This window comes from Syngnathus acus, chromosome 20, assembly GCF_901709675.1.
Source record: "Syngnathus acus chromosome 20, fSynAcu1.2, whole genome shotgun sequence".
NCBI lineage: Eukaryota > Metazoa > Chordata > Actinopteri > Syngnathiformes > Syngnathidae > Syngnathus > Syngnathus acus.
The window spans coordinates 354,763-370,000 of record NC_051104.1 but is presented as its reverse complement, the minus strand read 5'-3'; the positions used below and the strand labels follow the sequence as shown (position 1 = coordinate 370,000).

Genomic DNA, 15,238 nt, shown 5'->3' with positions numbered 1-15,238 from the left:
ACAGGAAGGTCACTTAGAGATAAAACCAGCAGGTGCCAGAGGGAGACAGCCAAGAACCCGGCCAAAGATGATCGTCAAGGCTGAAAGACGGAAAGGAAAACAACAGCGCCCACACACATCGAATCGCCCATAATCAGCACCCAACCCCACGGAACCAGCTCTCACCGAACCAGCACTCACTCCCATGGAATCAAACTCTACTGCGAACTTGCCCCACCCCAAAGATTCATCACCCATCAAACTCGGCCCTTACTGGCATGTGCAACTGAATATAAGCTGAGCAAAGAACCTTGAACATTGCCTTTTCTGAATGGAGACTTTCTGCTCTTGAGCATGGTCGCACGAAAGGCCCAGCACTGTATTGTACTTTCCTGAAAACAGAGCTTTCTTAACAAGAATTGTGATTGAACTCAACCAACCTGTGTAAGTCTAATTTCTGCTTCAGTGTCTTAGCATTTTCCAAAATCTGAAGAAATCAAACGAGCACGCAGTGAGTAAATTGGATAACAGGTGATTGGCAATGGCTTTTGCCGTGAGGCGCAGATAGCGCGCTCCCTAAATTGTGGACAAAATCCAACACTATCTCAAAATATTAGAATATCATGAAAAAGTATACTAGTAGGGTATTCAACTAATCACTTGAATCGTCTAATTAACTCGAAACACCTGCAATGGTTTCCTGAGCCTTGAAAAACACTCAGCTTGGTTCAGTAAACTAAATCACAAGTATGGGGAAGACTGCTGATCTGACTGCTGTCCAGAGGACCATCACTGACACGCTCCATCAGGAGGGTAAGACACAAAAATAAATTTCTCAAAGAGCAAGCTGTTCACAGTGCAGTTTCAAAGCACATCCACAAAAAGTCTGTTGGAAGGGGGAAATGTGGCAGGAAACGCTGACAACCAAGAGAGACGACCACAGCCTTAACAGCATTGTGAAGAAGAGTCGCTTCCAGAATTTGGGGGAGCTTCAAAGACAGTGGAATGAAGCTGGAGTCCAGGTATCAAAAGCCACTGTTCACAGATGTGTCCAGGAAATGGGCTACAATAGCCGTTTTCCCATGGTCAAGCCACTTCTGAACTCAAGACAACGGAAGAAGCGTCTGACTTGGGCTATGGAAAAGAAGCACTGGACAGTTGCAGAGTGGTCCAAAGTCCTCTTTTCAGGCGAAAACCAGTTTTGTATTTCATTTGGAAGTCAAGGCGCCAGAGTCTGGAGAAAGGCTGGAGAGAAGCAAAATCCAAGTTGTTTGAAAACCAGTGTGAAGTTCCCACAGTCAGCGATGATTTGGGGAGCCATGTCAGCTGCTGGTGTTGGTCCACTGTGTTTCATCAAATCCAGAGTAAATGCAGCTGTGTACCAAGAGATTTTACTAGTACTACATGCTTCCGTCTGCTGAAAAGCTCTATGGAGATGATGATTTCATTTTCCAGCATGATCTGGCACCTGCCCACAGTGCCAAAACCACCAGTAAATGGTGTACTGACCATGGCATTACTGTCCTCGATTGGCCTGCCAATTCTCCTGACCTGAACCCCATAGAGAATTTGTGGGGTATTGTGAAGAAGAAGCTGAAAGACAACAGACCCAACAATGCAAATGAGCTAAAGGCCGCTATTGAAGCATCTTGGGCATCCATAACACCTCAGCAATGCCACAGGCTGATTGCCTCCATGCCACGCCGCATTGATGCAGTAATCCGTGCAAAAGGATTCCCAACCAAGTACTGAGTGCATTAATGGACATTTTGAAATGTTTGATTTTGTTTTGCTGTTATAAATCTTTTTTTTTTACTTGGTCTGAGGAAATATTCAAATTTTTTGAGATAGGATTTTTGAGTTTTCTTAAGCTGTAAGCCATAATCAGCAATACTAAAATAATAAAAGGCTTGCAATATTTCAGTTGATTTGTAATGAATCCAGAATGTATGACATTTTTGTTTTTTTAATTGCGTTACAGAAAATAAAGAACTTTATCACAATATTCTAATTTTCTGAGACAGTCCTGTATGCCCTCGCGGCGGGCGGGGGAATGCTCGCGAGTCGCCGAGGCTAACGTTGCCTGCTACCCCCATATATAAAAAAATATACTATATTTTCTCAACGGATTTACACGATTCACGAAAATATTTTCGACGGAAAAAACCACGGAAATCCGCGGATCTGCGGAAAATTCTCATCCTTGCATGTAGCACCTGGAGAAACCTGGTGTGCTCTGATCTGAAACGAATGAGCTAAGCAGAATATTGACACTAGTGAATTCATAAGGGGTCGACATTATACTCACCAAGGTTGAAATGCATAATTGAGGAAATGCTAATGGACACTTCTCAAAATCAAACTGAGCATTATTGCTGCGGGCCTCCATCTTACTTTTGATTCCCAGTTTCAGGAAGTCAAAAATGCATCACATGTTACCATGGCAACTGACTTGACATTCTATCTCTGTCTGTCTGTAGGTCTGCCTGACTATCCATTCCTCCATCACTCTATAAGAGAGCCAAAAGGTGCTTTACTGTCCTCGTGTGGTCACTTTCACCATCCATTAATAAGCTATGGTTCCAATTAAAATTAAAAAAAGATTCAAGCCATCCATTTTCTATAGTGCTTAAACTGTTACAACTAATTTGATGTGCATGATATTCTATGTATGTTTTTTTTACGATGGACAATGAAGCTTCTTATCACAATGTACACTCAAAGTATGTTTACAGAGTGACAAATATTACCATTCATAATATACAACACATTGTGATGACATGTTCATAGCCGCCACGTCTTAAATCAAATAAACAAATGTCACCAAAAGTACATCACCGTTCAAAAAACAATGACTCGGCAATTTTCAAGTCATTTGGCGGCTCTCCGAGTTAATGCCCTAATATTAAATTGCCGGATGCCAGAAATTCTCGACATATTTCCATTTACTTTTGACACTCATGGCTAAATGGATATTAAAGATAGCCCAAGAAAATTGACGGCTAACATCGTTAATGGGTGTTGCATTAATGGCCCTTACAATGGAGAGATGATTTGATGGAGTGGTGGGGCTTCCCGAGTGATCAATGCTCAGACGTCATGCTTTTGAACCTCGTTAATTTACAGGCACATATTCCAAAAAGCATTTCTTGATTTGATTCCAATAAAAGGACTGTCTGCTCTTTCACAGGGGACAAAAATTAGCCAGAGATGCTTTTAATAAAGCGTCGTGTATTTTTTTTCAAAGATTTATATTATATATTGTCTGTAATCATCAGCCCCAACATTGGAGAATATTTTTTTTTTCCAAGGCGAGCATGACACTCGCTCAGAAAACTGAATATGATTTAAATTCAATCCAATTAATATCAAACAATACATGTTCAGAATTCTTGTTGGAAGTGCTTGTTGACTTTATCGGTTGTCAAATAAACGACTAAACTCACAAGGAAAAACGGTTCCTGCGGGTCCATCTGTCCAAATTTCATCAACACTTGACCCTCAGAATCCTGATAGTGGATTTGGAAGTGTTGGGCGGCGTAATACAGTGAATAGGGCTTCTCGAGATGCTTTGTGGCAACCGGTGAGCTGACGCACCAAAAGGGTTTGTCGCCCTCATTGAGAAGAGTGAGAATCATGATACAGCCATTCTGATGAAGAGAAGACAAATGATAAAAATGGACTTGAGGGCCATCATCATCATCATCGGTTTAATGTCCGCTTTCCAGGCGCCGCTGGGTTGGACTGGGTTCTCGATATGGCTTTCTTCCACCGGGAACGGTCCATGGCCATCTCGTGGTTGATGCCGAGTGCCTTCATGTCGGCTGCCACGGTCGTCTGCCAGGTCTTTTTAGGTCGGCCACTGGGTCTTGTTCCCTCTACGTTATACGACATAACTTTCTTCACCCAGTCATTCTCGTCCTTCCTCACTACATGTCCGTACCATCGCAGTCTGCCTCTCCTCACCACATTCACTATGGCCTCCACTCCCATCTTCTTTCTCAGCTCTGCACTGGTCTTTTCCTCCCTCATTGACACACCACACATCCATCTGATCATCCTCATTTCTGCTCTGTTTAGTTTGTCTTCGTGTTCTGTTTTCAGAGCCCATGCCTCACTTCCGTACGTCATACTACTTCTGACGCAGGCTGAGTACACTTGGCCTCTCATCTTCAGGGATGGGGCCTTAGATGTTAAGAAGGGCATGAGTTCCCTGAATTTCTTCCACCCGCTTCTCACCCTTGTGGTCACTGCTAGGTCCACCCCCCCATCAGCGTTAAGCATGTCTCCAAGGTCCACCACCTCGTACATCTCCCCATCTACTACGAGCCCCTCTTGCTCAGCTGGGTCTGCTTGGGCGACTTCTCCCCTGCACCGCTTGCATTGGAAGGTCTCACTTGCAGCTAGTAGGCTGCCTTTTACTCCGCTGCATCTCCGGTGTACCCATCTCTGACAACCCTTGCACCGGATAGAGTTAGCTTGCACTCCCTTCCCGCAAACTCCACATGGCCATGCTCCTGACTGCGGTATCACTCCCAGGCCAGCACCACCGACCATGACCTTTGATTTTGCCGCATTCACCTTCATTCCTTTCACTTCCAGGCATGTCTTCCAGGCCGCAAGCTTCCTAGCTAGGTCTTCTCGACTGTGAGCCATCAATACCAGGTCATCCACGTAGAGCAGCTCTCATGGTAATCCACCCCTCACTTCCCTCGATACCACATCCATCACACAGGGCCATTTGTTTAAATTCACTGTGCGAAATATGCTGCGATTAGTCATCTTTGCGATGCATGATTCCAAAACTACACTGTTAGTGCAGACGAGCGTTAGCTCGCGGAATAGCAGCGTTAGCTTTGGCACCCACTAAAACGTTTGGCAAATTTGTGGATTTCACGAAACTCACTCACTCCTAATTTGACCCCGTCGTCACGGAAACAAAAAGATGTACGTAGATGACTGGATTTCAAGTCTTCTAACTACGTAAGTGGTACCTTTACTTCACCTCGCAGGGCCTCGCACCTCCAGGGCAGGGTGACGTTTCCTGACAAAGCTACATGCTGTGATAAGCGGCTGTCATGAACGGCAATGAGTTGGATATGGCCGTTGCAGATCTCATCTGAAAGATAGGTGATGTTCACAATCAACAGATACATTTTTTTTTTTTTAATTGGCCATATATTTCACTAGTATTACCTCTTCGGCAGAATAACTCAGGGAAACTTCCAGACATAATCTCATATTCAGTGCTGTGGAGAGCGATGTGGAGCTGGTAACCATGGAGACCGTAATCATGGTCGATGTCATCAAACGGGGCTTGGACCATGGGCTCCACGTGGGGACTATTGAAAGGAAAATAATTCATAAGGAATATTAAATGTGTTCTTAAATATCGCCACTAGAGGGGGCTGCGAGCACACTTATGAAGCGTTAATATCCCTGTGTTTAAAAAAATAAAAATATGGCTGACATTTCACTGAGATTCGTTTGTCGTACAAATTTAAGGCCTCGTCCAGTTGACCAGATTTCAATCCATTCTATCTTTTAGTCCTCGCTGATGACAGACTGAGGGAAACGGCAGATTTAGCACGGCGAGCCGAAGCCGATGCGGACAAATGAGAAAAAAGGGGGGAAAATGGCAGAATGTTGACAAGATAACAACCAACGTGGTAGTGGAAGTGCCAGCGACGCATCAGCGAGCAGAGCATCAAAGACGGATCACCCCGGGAATGAACGCTGTCACTTGCATTTGCTGGTGACACACTTTGAACATGTGGCGCCTACCTAAGAGAGCTTCCCTGGGTACTTCTCTCCAGCAGCCTATACAAGTGGAGGGTGAATGTGACAAAGGCGACGCTGCCTTGCTCCTGTGAACACAAAATCGGTATTGTTATATTATCATTGTGCGGTCCCTGAGCAGCTCCTTTGGCAGCAGACTATTACACCCACGGTGTAGGAAGGAACGATTCTGCAGGTCCTTCATTCCCTCTGCTGTCAGACTCTACAACATGCATGGCACCTGATAGAATTGTGTTTCGTCTCTACTAGCGGCACTTGTCTTTGTCCTTGTCTGTTATTTATCCTTTTTTGTAATTTTGGCACTTGTATTCTTGCACTCGAATGCGCTGCTGTGACAAGTAAATTTCCCCGCTGTGGGATGAATAAAGTTCTATCATCATCATCATCATTGTCCTGACAAAAACTGAGGTAAAGCAACATTTGGTATTTTTTTTCTTGTTCACTTAACATGGTCACAGGTAGGACTGTGAGCATCAAATGTTTTTAGAATCGATTATTCTATCGATTAATCGAATACAATTTTATTTGTCTTAAAGTGTATTCATTTTCCCCGATATTTTTGGGTTATTTGGTATTATTTTGTGAATGAAAAAAAACGAAAAAACAGTTAAGCAATATCATAGGAAAAATTGTCATTGTTTTCCAAAAAGCAGATGTTTGCAAATGTCAAATTTTGATTGAATGCAAAAGATAAAATCGGTCTAATTTCATGTCAGACTCGAGAAATAAAAGAATTATTATTACCTTTGAATGCCTGAAATCAGAAGATGTCTCTAAACGATTACTCGAAATTGATAATCGATTTGTTGTCGATTAATCGATTTAAATTTCCTGCGTCACTGTTTCCTGTGAGAAGTACAGAAACTGAATAATTGGCGGGAAGACGAAGGCAACCGCGCAATTGGCCAGCTTTGGAGGGTGTTAGAAGTGAAAGAAAAAAATAACAGAAAGCCGGAAAAGGGGGTGTGATATAGTTAACACCTAGAACTTCCTGATCTTATTAGGTCGAAAGAAATTTTCACTCTCAGGCTACTATTTGAAGTGTCACAGCACATGCTGGTGCTTATCTGACTGCAGAGTTGCTTGTCCAATAAATGAAAATGATACATTTGGGTCGAGTGCTTCACTTTATATTGATATATTGATACGCCATGATGGAGCGTTGCTTAATTACCTTCCAAAGCCCCACCACCATGTCAGACTTTACCAGCTTCAATTCAACATGGTGGTCCTGGCCGAAGTCCTGCATGTTTTTGATCGCACGCTCCATGTCCACCACATCCATGAGGGATCTCCAACCGGGTCTGTCAGCACACGGAAAACTCTAATTAACTCCACAGATACGACAATTGACCTCGACTGTCTTACACCTTGAGTCCGGGGCAGGCGAGGGCAACTCTGCGGACGCCGTGGAGCCGAATGGTGGAAATCTGATCCAAGTCGGGCCAGAGGCTTCCGTTCCAGCACAGTACCATGGAGGTCTCAAAGAACTGGAACCAGGCCAGATCGTATGTGGCTTCTTTTTTGGATTTGTCCATGACCGTCAGCTCCCAGGTTACATGTCTGCTATGTAAGATAATAAAGCATACATTTTTTACTAACTCCCTCTGGATCTAAGGACAGGCAAAATATTTGCAGTCATTTGTTCCGCGAGCACATTTCCAACTCGCCCGACCGAGCGTTTAACGGCTATTGTGTTTGTTTTATCAGCAGCCGAGAAACGTTCGGCCAGTTTGTTAATGGAATAAACTACAATCGTGACATAAAGCCGCAGCTGCTCGGATGAATTTGTTGGTGTATTTCAGTCTAAACTGAGACTCGGGATTGTCCCTATTGCGATTTAACTGGTGCCTCGCTGAGGGAGGAACAAAAGCAAAAAAAAACTAGAACAGCCCGCGAGGACCGAGATGACCCAGGGGATTTGGCCCGCCGTTGTCTGTGTGTGTGATGTCTTCTGAAATGCTTATTAGCAAGGTAAATCGCACCCCCCCCCCAGTGTCTCAAACAGACAAAGCCCTACGGGGGGGAAATGTCTGACTTAGAGAGAAAAAGTATATGTTGGAGATGAGAGGTCAGGAGGGGGTGTGGGGAAGTCATTTATTTCAACAAGTCAGGCAGCCTCTGAGAGGAAAACACTTATTTCTACTTCCCCTCTGTACCACAGCGAGCGGCGTGGAAGTCAAAATGGAGTGCCTAATCAGAGATTGTAAAAAGCCAGCAGAGTTTGCGAGGGACTGAGCGGAACCTGCTTTTTGCTCATTCTGAGTGTATAAAATGGAGCCTTGGATGTTTTCGGTCAAAATGGAAGTGCATTCCACAATTGTGACTTGAAGGTGACAACCATTGTGCGGTGCTATTACCGAAGTATCTCAACTGCGTGCTGAGGCAAACCCGTGTGACGGCTGACTCGAACGTGCATTTTACTCGCTCTGATTCCACGCACTCAGAGCTTTCAAATAACTGAGCTTCCAGTAACCCGAAGGTTGATCCTGAGACTCCAAAGTGGTCATCTCCAGCATCTCCCCAACCATCTTCATTGCCTTCTTCATCAGCTGCCGCTTGTATATATTCCTCCGTAATACCTTGCGTTAATTGTATCAACACGAGAAATGTTTGAGAAATGTCAAAAGTATCATTTGTAGAATTATCTAATGAAAGGCTTTTTGCTCATTCCGAGCACATAACGTGGAGCTTCTAATCTAGTCTTCACGTCCGCAATGTTCCTACTAACACCAACATGCACATAACGGCTCTATATCTGAAATTGGCACTAAATTAGCAATGACACTGATGTCATATAATGGAAATAGCCTACATCATAATTATGATCTGGAGGAAGCTGCGGAGTTGAATTCTAATTATCTCTGCAAAGGTTCCACCGACCTGGCTTTTTCCTGGCTTTGGAGTGGTTTTGTAACATTGGTGCCTTTTAATGCAATGTGTGTGTGATGATACTTACTCATCATTGGCAAGTTGATAGAAGGTCTTACTAACGTGGCTGATGCAGATTAGTGTGCCAGCATCCAAGTAGGACAGGATCTTATTCTGGATCTCATATGGCAGTCTACAAAAAAGTACCATAATATCAAAAACGGGAGGGGAACATAAAAAAAAAAGGTGTTTTTATGCCACTTGCTGTTCTTCCTGTTGTTATTTTCTGTCACTGGCAGTTATCTGCTTGACTGTATAAAATGACGAAAAAATGCCACGTGATGTGAATATAAACAAGTGGAGCTTTACTTTGAAAATTCGTATTTTCAGTAGACAGTATTGGCACAAGTAATCCGATTCTCAGTCAAAAACATTTGAGAAAAACGTGCATGTTACCTTTCGATAAAGTTTCGAAGGGAGGCTCGAGAGCGTTCGCTTGCTCGTTGACGCTTCGTTGCTTTCGATGCTAACATGTTCGCACTTGTCGCACCTACTTCAAGCAATACGTTTACCACATAAAGTTTGGTCGATGAGCGTGTGGAAACATTTCGTCGCACACTACCTTTAAAAGTTTGACCGAGCGTCTTTATGAACTTAAAGGTGGAAGAGAAACCCACTGAACGATGACGTCAAACATCTGCGTCCTGTTGCCGTAGCAACGCCCTTAATTGGCCGACATTCATTTCCGGGTCATGAGACAGACTTCCGCCTACAATTAAGAAAGCTTTGACAAACTATGAGAATTGAAAATAAGAACAGTAAGCCTCCACGCAATCGTTTCGAAAAATTGTTTGTTCTTGCAGAGCGGAAATATTTGTATGAACGAATGTAGCAAAGTTGAAAAACCGAACGTATCAGGTAAGCTAGAAAATGCTTGAAGAAAAATGACATCTATTTTGGAAAAATGTCTTTTAATGTTTGTATACAAACTGCTGGTTCTCGCCTGCCTATTATTCAAGACTATACTGTATTTTGTTTTCTGCCTTGTTCAGAAAAAATAACTGTGAGTGAGTCCTTCTGTGCACATTGTTCCATAATTACTCTTACTTTTATTATTAGGGAACCACTGAGTGTTTCAAGAGATGGTTTAGTGGCTGGACAACACTGCCTGGAAATTTATGTCAAACTTATGGCGAAATCAGCCAGAGAAGGCATTCTATTGTTTACATTCTGGGCGTGGGTGAGTAAAACAAAAAAACTAAAGACAAAAGGTAAGCAGAGTCGACGTGGATCAGTTGCCTCATGTAATCGTCAGGTGTATTTTGGTAGCATGGTGCTCTCTTGTAGTTCCATCTATTCATGACTTACAGTCAAGGTCATGCTTGTCATGTCATTAACGAGGGCGAGCGGAGAAACGAATGAAATATTTTTACACACAATAATATGAGTGAGAAAGCTTGACTCAATTAGTGTATCACCTCTACAGTGGCACACATTGAATTTCAAATCGCCTGGGAGGAAGTGGTCATGCTGATGTCGTAAGGAGCTCACACATAGTGATGAAAGACATATGACACGATAACTCCACTAAAGGGTTCCTTTCAGGCTAAGATGAGAAGTCGGGCTAATTCAAAATGTGAGTTTCGGCCTATTATATGCAGATATTTATAGTTGACAGATGGATGGGAGGACAGATGGATTTGGAGGGGCGTGCCGACATTAAAGTAATGCTTGTTAATGCGTGATGTTTTGATTGCATCTGATTGCAATTAACACACACCAGACAATATGTCGGAAACAACCAAAGGGAATAATGTGTCATCACGTCACATATGACCTCTATGTGGACTCATTGCATGAAGGAAAAAAAAAAAAGGAGCTGGAAAGAAACACAAAAGGCTGAGTCATTTTCCCTCACACGTATACAAAAAAGGCAGATGGCTGGCTTTAAGAGCCGGCACATCATCGACCTCGCCGTTCCTGGAAGCCAGTAGGCACTGCTAGCTGTCAAGAAAAATAAACGTAACGCGGTCGTCAGTCTGGCCAATCAGCTTTCCTGAAGGATGCGCGGCTTCTTTTAGGGCAATGGCTGCCTCTGGTATGTTAGTGCCACATAGGCCACATCCCTTTTGCTTGCATGTCCCCGGTACTTGACATTTGATGTTTTCCTCTTGCTACGTGTCCTTGAAGGCCACGGGGCCAGTTGTGGCTCTTGGATACCTGATGTCACTCTTCCGCATGGTTTGGCAGTCGACTCTGACAGCGCAATGTTTGTCAAATCGGGTTGAGTGAGGGAGAGAGGCTAGGTCCTGCTGCAATTAAGCCCAAAATTCCCTTTTCTTTGCTGTGCAAGCTACACGCAGCTTTGCACCAGGACACCGTGAGGCTTGTGTATCGAGATTATCCGTGTTCCTCCAAAACCTTGATAAGCAAAGTGTACTTTTCCCAAGCTTTTAAAAAAAACACCCCCGCTTTGATTCAAGCCCCAAATCACAGCACGTCGTTAAAATATATATTTTTTCCTCCTCACATGGATAAAAATCCCATTCATGCCAGAAAAAGCCGACATATTGGTCTTCATCTATTTGCCGATCTATAAATATTCAAGCAGCCCTTGCCTTAAAAAAAGAGACACCCCGGCTGTAATCTTGCTTGCAGCTTCATGCTTATCTGATCCCCTTTGATTCCTCTCGTCACACACACACAGCACAAGATATGTACATGGAGCTAAATTCTCATGAAATTCCAAACGGCTAAATGAGTGAATGTTAAAACACACACATAAAGGGAGGAGCGTTCAAATGTGCATTGCACAGTTCCAAGCTAAGCAGGTAAGTGGTCGCTCATTAAAAAGCCTTGAAGTGTTGCTTGTATCTGTGTTAAACATGTTCTGAGATTAAAACATCCATTATATATATATATAAATGAATAATAAAAAATATTTTGTTGAACTAGTACATTTATAATTGGTATTTTGTAAAGGATGATTTTAGAATGTGCTCAATAGTGACCAGTGGGGGAAGAACTCAAACCAACCGCTGGGTGGCGCTAAAGCATCTTTATTTAGATTCCGAGGTACTTGTCAAATTGTTAACGTATACTACTGTACTGTACATGGATGCTCAAATGTGGTTTACGCATCCTGCAAGGTTATCCCGCGAACCCCACCCTGTATTTCGAGTTAATAAGATGCACAAATGAGACAGCGGTAGCATATAAATGACACAAAGCGAGAACCAAGTGGACGTACCACCCTAACTTAGGAGAAAACACAACAAACAAACAAACAAACAAACGAACGATGAGTTCACCCGTGTTGCTCATTCCTTAACACTTGGAAGGTGTTACACGAAGAATGGGCGTGAGTTATCCATCGAAAGAGAGCCCGGAGACTTTGGCTGCTCCTTGTTTTTTTTTTTTTCTTTCTTCGTCTTCTTTGGACCAACATCTGAGCGCTCAGTTCAGTCGGTGAGAGGCAGCGGACGAACCAGCAGCACGAGTGCGCAGGTAGGTCTGACATTTTTTGTGGAACCTTTAAAAAAGTGCGTCTTGAGGCTTAGTTTAACAAGAAAGGTTGAGAACGAGCTAAAAAAAAAAACGATTCATTTTTACAACATAGATTACAAGTAGATTGGTTGTGACATTTTACGCACGGACAACGCGCTTAAATTGAATTGCGACTTAATGAAAATGATTATCAATCGACCCCCAATAAGATTTTTTTCTAACACAAAACATTTGGTTTTATCTCTCAGGATGCACATCAACCTTTGTGTGACTGACCTTCCAAAAAATAAGCCAAGTAAGGTGCGCAAGAAGGAGGGGAGCGCGGAGTCAGAGAGTGTTTGAGTGAGCTAGAGGAAGAGAGGGAGGAGAGAAAGGGAGGAACGTGTGGACCAGGTACTCGAGTGCTAACAAACCTCCACGGGGGCTGCCGGGTTCGAACACAGGATCAGCAACCATGGTGCCAGCGCGCTTCCTGGGACTGGCCCTCCTCGTCCTTCTCCTGGGGTGCACCGTGGTTTTGTGCCTCGGCCAGAACGACACGGAGCCCATCGTGCTGGAGGGCAAGTGTCTCGTCGTGTGCGATTCGAACCCTTCTTCGGACGGAGGCGTCACGTCCTCCCTCGGCATATCGGTGCGCTCTGCGGGCGCAAAGGTGGCTTTTTCCGCCGTGCGTGGAACCAACCATGAGCCGTCAGAGATGAGCAACACCTCCATGACGATCTACTTTGACCAGGTGAAAACGCTTTTGGAAAAATAAGTAAATCAAGATTTGAATGATATAAAGCAGCTAAAATGGAGCTACAATTTATTGAATGTGCGTAAAACTGACCCCTGAAGCAAGTTACGGTAATTTATTTACGTCCCGCGTCTGCCTTGTTTAATTTTACAGTCATATCAAGTAGCTAATTCACTTTATATGTTTTGAACCGTTATGATTTTTTTTTTCTTTTTTAGGATGCGTAACTGGCCTTTTAAGAGCTTTTTACGCTACATTTTACTGGCCGAATCTAATTTCACCTGCGGCCTAGGAGTGTGTAACTGGAGATTTTATTTATGTATATCCTATTTACTGTAACCCGAATCTAAAGAAACAGACATTTTAATACGTTGGATCTCATTTGCCGTTTAAAGCCGCAACCATCTTACGCATAAAGTTATGAATTGTACACTTCAAGTATAAACACTTCCTTTATTTCTCTGTAACTTCTTTAATGCGATATTTGTCAGTTATTACTTTGATCTAAGTGAATATTGAAGAAGAAGCAACGTTAAGGCTTTTTGATGTGCGCGTAATGAGTGTTTTGTTGATGTGCAGCCAAAAGGCAACTATTTTAAGCGTTACTGAGTCTGACCTAACGGGCTTTGTTTGTATAAATTGTTTAAGCATTGATTCCTCTTCAGTAATTCCGAAACATATTTTTTAAGCCACTTGTAATGTGTTTTGTAGAGCCCAGTGCTAAAATTACGTTTTTTGATGCATGCTTACATATTGTGTCCTTTTGAATGTACGATAATCATTTGGAACCAAATCAAACCCGTCTGATGCCTGAAGCAGTTGGCACTGGCAAAGCCCCCCCCCCCCCCCCCCCACACACACACACCAACTAATACAATATCTATTTACAGGTTTTAGTGAACATCGGCAACCATTTTGACTTGAAGGCGAGTGTTTTCCAAGCTCCAAGGAGGGGGATTTACAGTTTCAGTTTCCATGTGGTGAAGGTCTACAACAGACAAACCATTCAGGTGAGCATTTGTGATTTTGGCACGCAAGATCAAATGTATAAGCTCACATGGGGGGGAAAAAAAAAAAAACTTACCCCCGCCCTCTTCTCTTATCCGCCCCTGCAGGTAAACCTGATGCAAAACGATTACCCAGTCATATCAGCCTTTGCCGGCGACCAGGACGTGACAAGGGAGGCGGCCAGTAATGGAGTACTGCTGATGGTGGAGCGTGAGGACCGTGTCTACCTGAAGTTGGAGCGAGGCACCCTCATGGGCGGATGGAAATACTCCACCTTCTCAGGCTTTCTGGTCTTTCCTCTATAATCTGACCTTGGACGGGACCCTGGTTGGAACGACAACATGAAAAAAAGCAACACCATGCAAATTGATTTGAAACTCGAAGAACTTGTCAGCCAAGGAAGCTGATGAAATTCCTGAATGTCCTCAACCATTCTCCTCCCCCCTTTCCTCCTCCCCCTCCTCTTCCTCCTCCTCACATCAGTCTCCTCTCTTTGTCCAATATGAAACTTGGAGATTCAAATATTCACATCCATCAACTCGTACGCAGTCAGGACGTCGTGGTGGTGTTTGGAATTTTTCGCTGGCTTGGGAAACTTTGCCAAAAAAGGACAGCGTTAAAGGAAGAGAAGAGATGGCACGGAAGAAGCGATGAGTTATTATGCTCTATTTTAAGTTCTGTATAGCCTTAAAGAATATATGGTTTCCGTCCAAGTGAAGTATATGGAATTATCGACAAGCTGAGAGAAAGAGAGAGAAAAGCTTTAACGCCCAAAGCTGTCTTTTGCACGAACGGATTTTTTTTTTTCCTTTATGTTTTGTGCTGTCAATGGTGTTATGTTTGGATGGTGAAAATAAGCCAAATTTGGGCCAAGAGAAGAAGATTTATTTATGAAAAGAAGAAGAGGCCACTGGAAACGACTTGACTTGGCGAGCCCTTTTATTTAAAAAGAAAAAAGAATGAATTAATAATTTTTATTCTTCACATTAGTGTGTTTTACATTGCGGAATTTGCATATAGCTTTTGATTGGTTTCATGTTGAAGTGACATTGCTCACTAAATGTAAAATGTGGAAACAATAGAAGAATCCCTATATATGTCCCGCTTAATAAAAAATATTGTATTGGATAGACCAAGCGCAGACCTTTCATTCAAATGAGCTCCAAGTGGCAACGGGGTAGTGGGAACGAGGCCAAGTTTCAATCTGCAAAAGTTTATTCATATCACGTTTAATGGCATTGATACTGAACAACAAACAAATATTAAATATGGTGCGATAGTGAGAAATAAAAAGCTTTTGTCGCTACACTCAAACGATCAAAAAATTTCCATGTGCCT

General features: G+C 43.1%; 2 protein-coding genes across 2 annotated transcripts; one reads left to right on the top strand and one right to left on the bottom strand.

Annotated features, from left to right (window-relative positions):
* Positions 1–2,074: 2,074 nt before the first annotated feature.
* On the bottom strand, positions 2,075–9,358 carry fbxo15 (F-box protein 15). Its single transcript, XM_037280397.1, has 10 exons — positions 9,106–9,358; positions 8,738–8,842; positions 8,203–8,361; positions 7,938–7,971; positions 7,147–7,391; positions 6,953–7,082; positions 5,764–5,846; positions 5,176–5,321; positions 4,974–5,098; positions 2,075–3,629 (listed from the first exon to the last, which is right to left on the bottom strand). Exons 1-10 carry the CDS (start codon positions 9,180–9,182, stop codon positions 3,363–3,365), a joined length of 1,371 nt encoding a protein of 456 aa, XP_037136292.1. The 5' UTR covers positions 9,183–9,358; the 3' UTR covers positions 2,075–3,362.
* A 2,567-nt stretch (positions 9,359–11,925) lies between these two features.
* On the top strand, positions 11,926–15,031 carry cbln2b (cerebellin 2b precursor). Its single transcript, XM_037279948.1, has 4 exons — positions 11,926–12,156; positions 12,405–12,889; positions 13,783–13,902; positions 14,008–15,031. The coding sequence occupies exons 2-4, from the start codon at positions 12,611–12,613 to the stop codon at positions 14,203–14,205; spliced, it is 597 nt and encodes a 198-aa protein (XP_037135843.1). The 5' UTR covers positions 11,926–12,156; positions 12,405–12,610; the 3' UTR covers positions 14,206–15,031.
* The last annotated feature ends 207 nt before the right edge of the window (positions 15,032–15,238 follow it).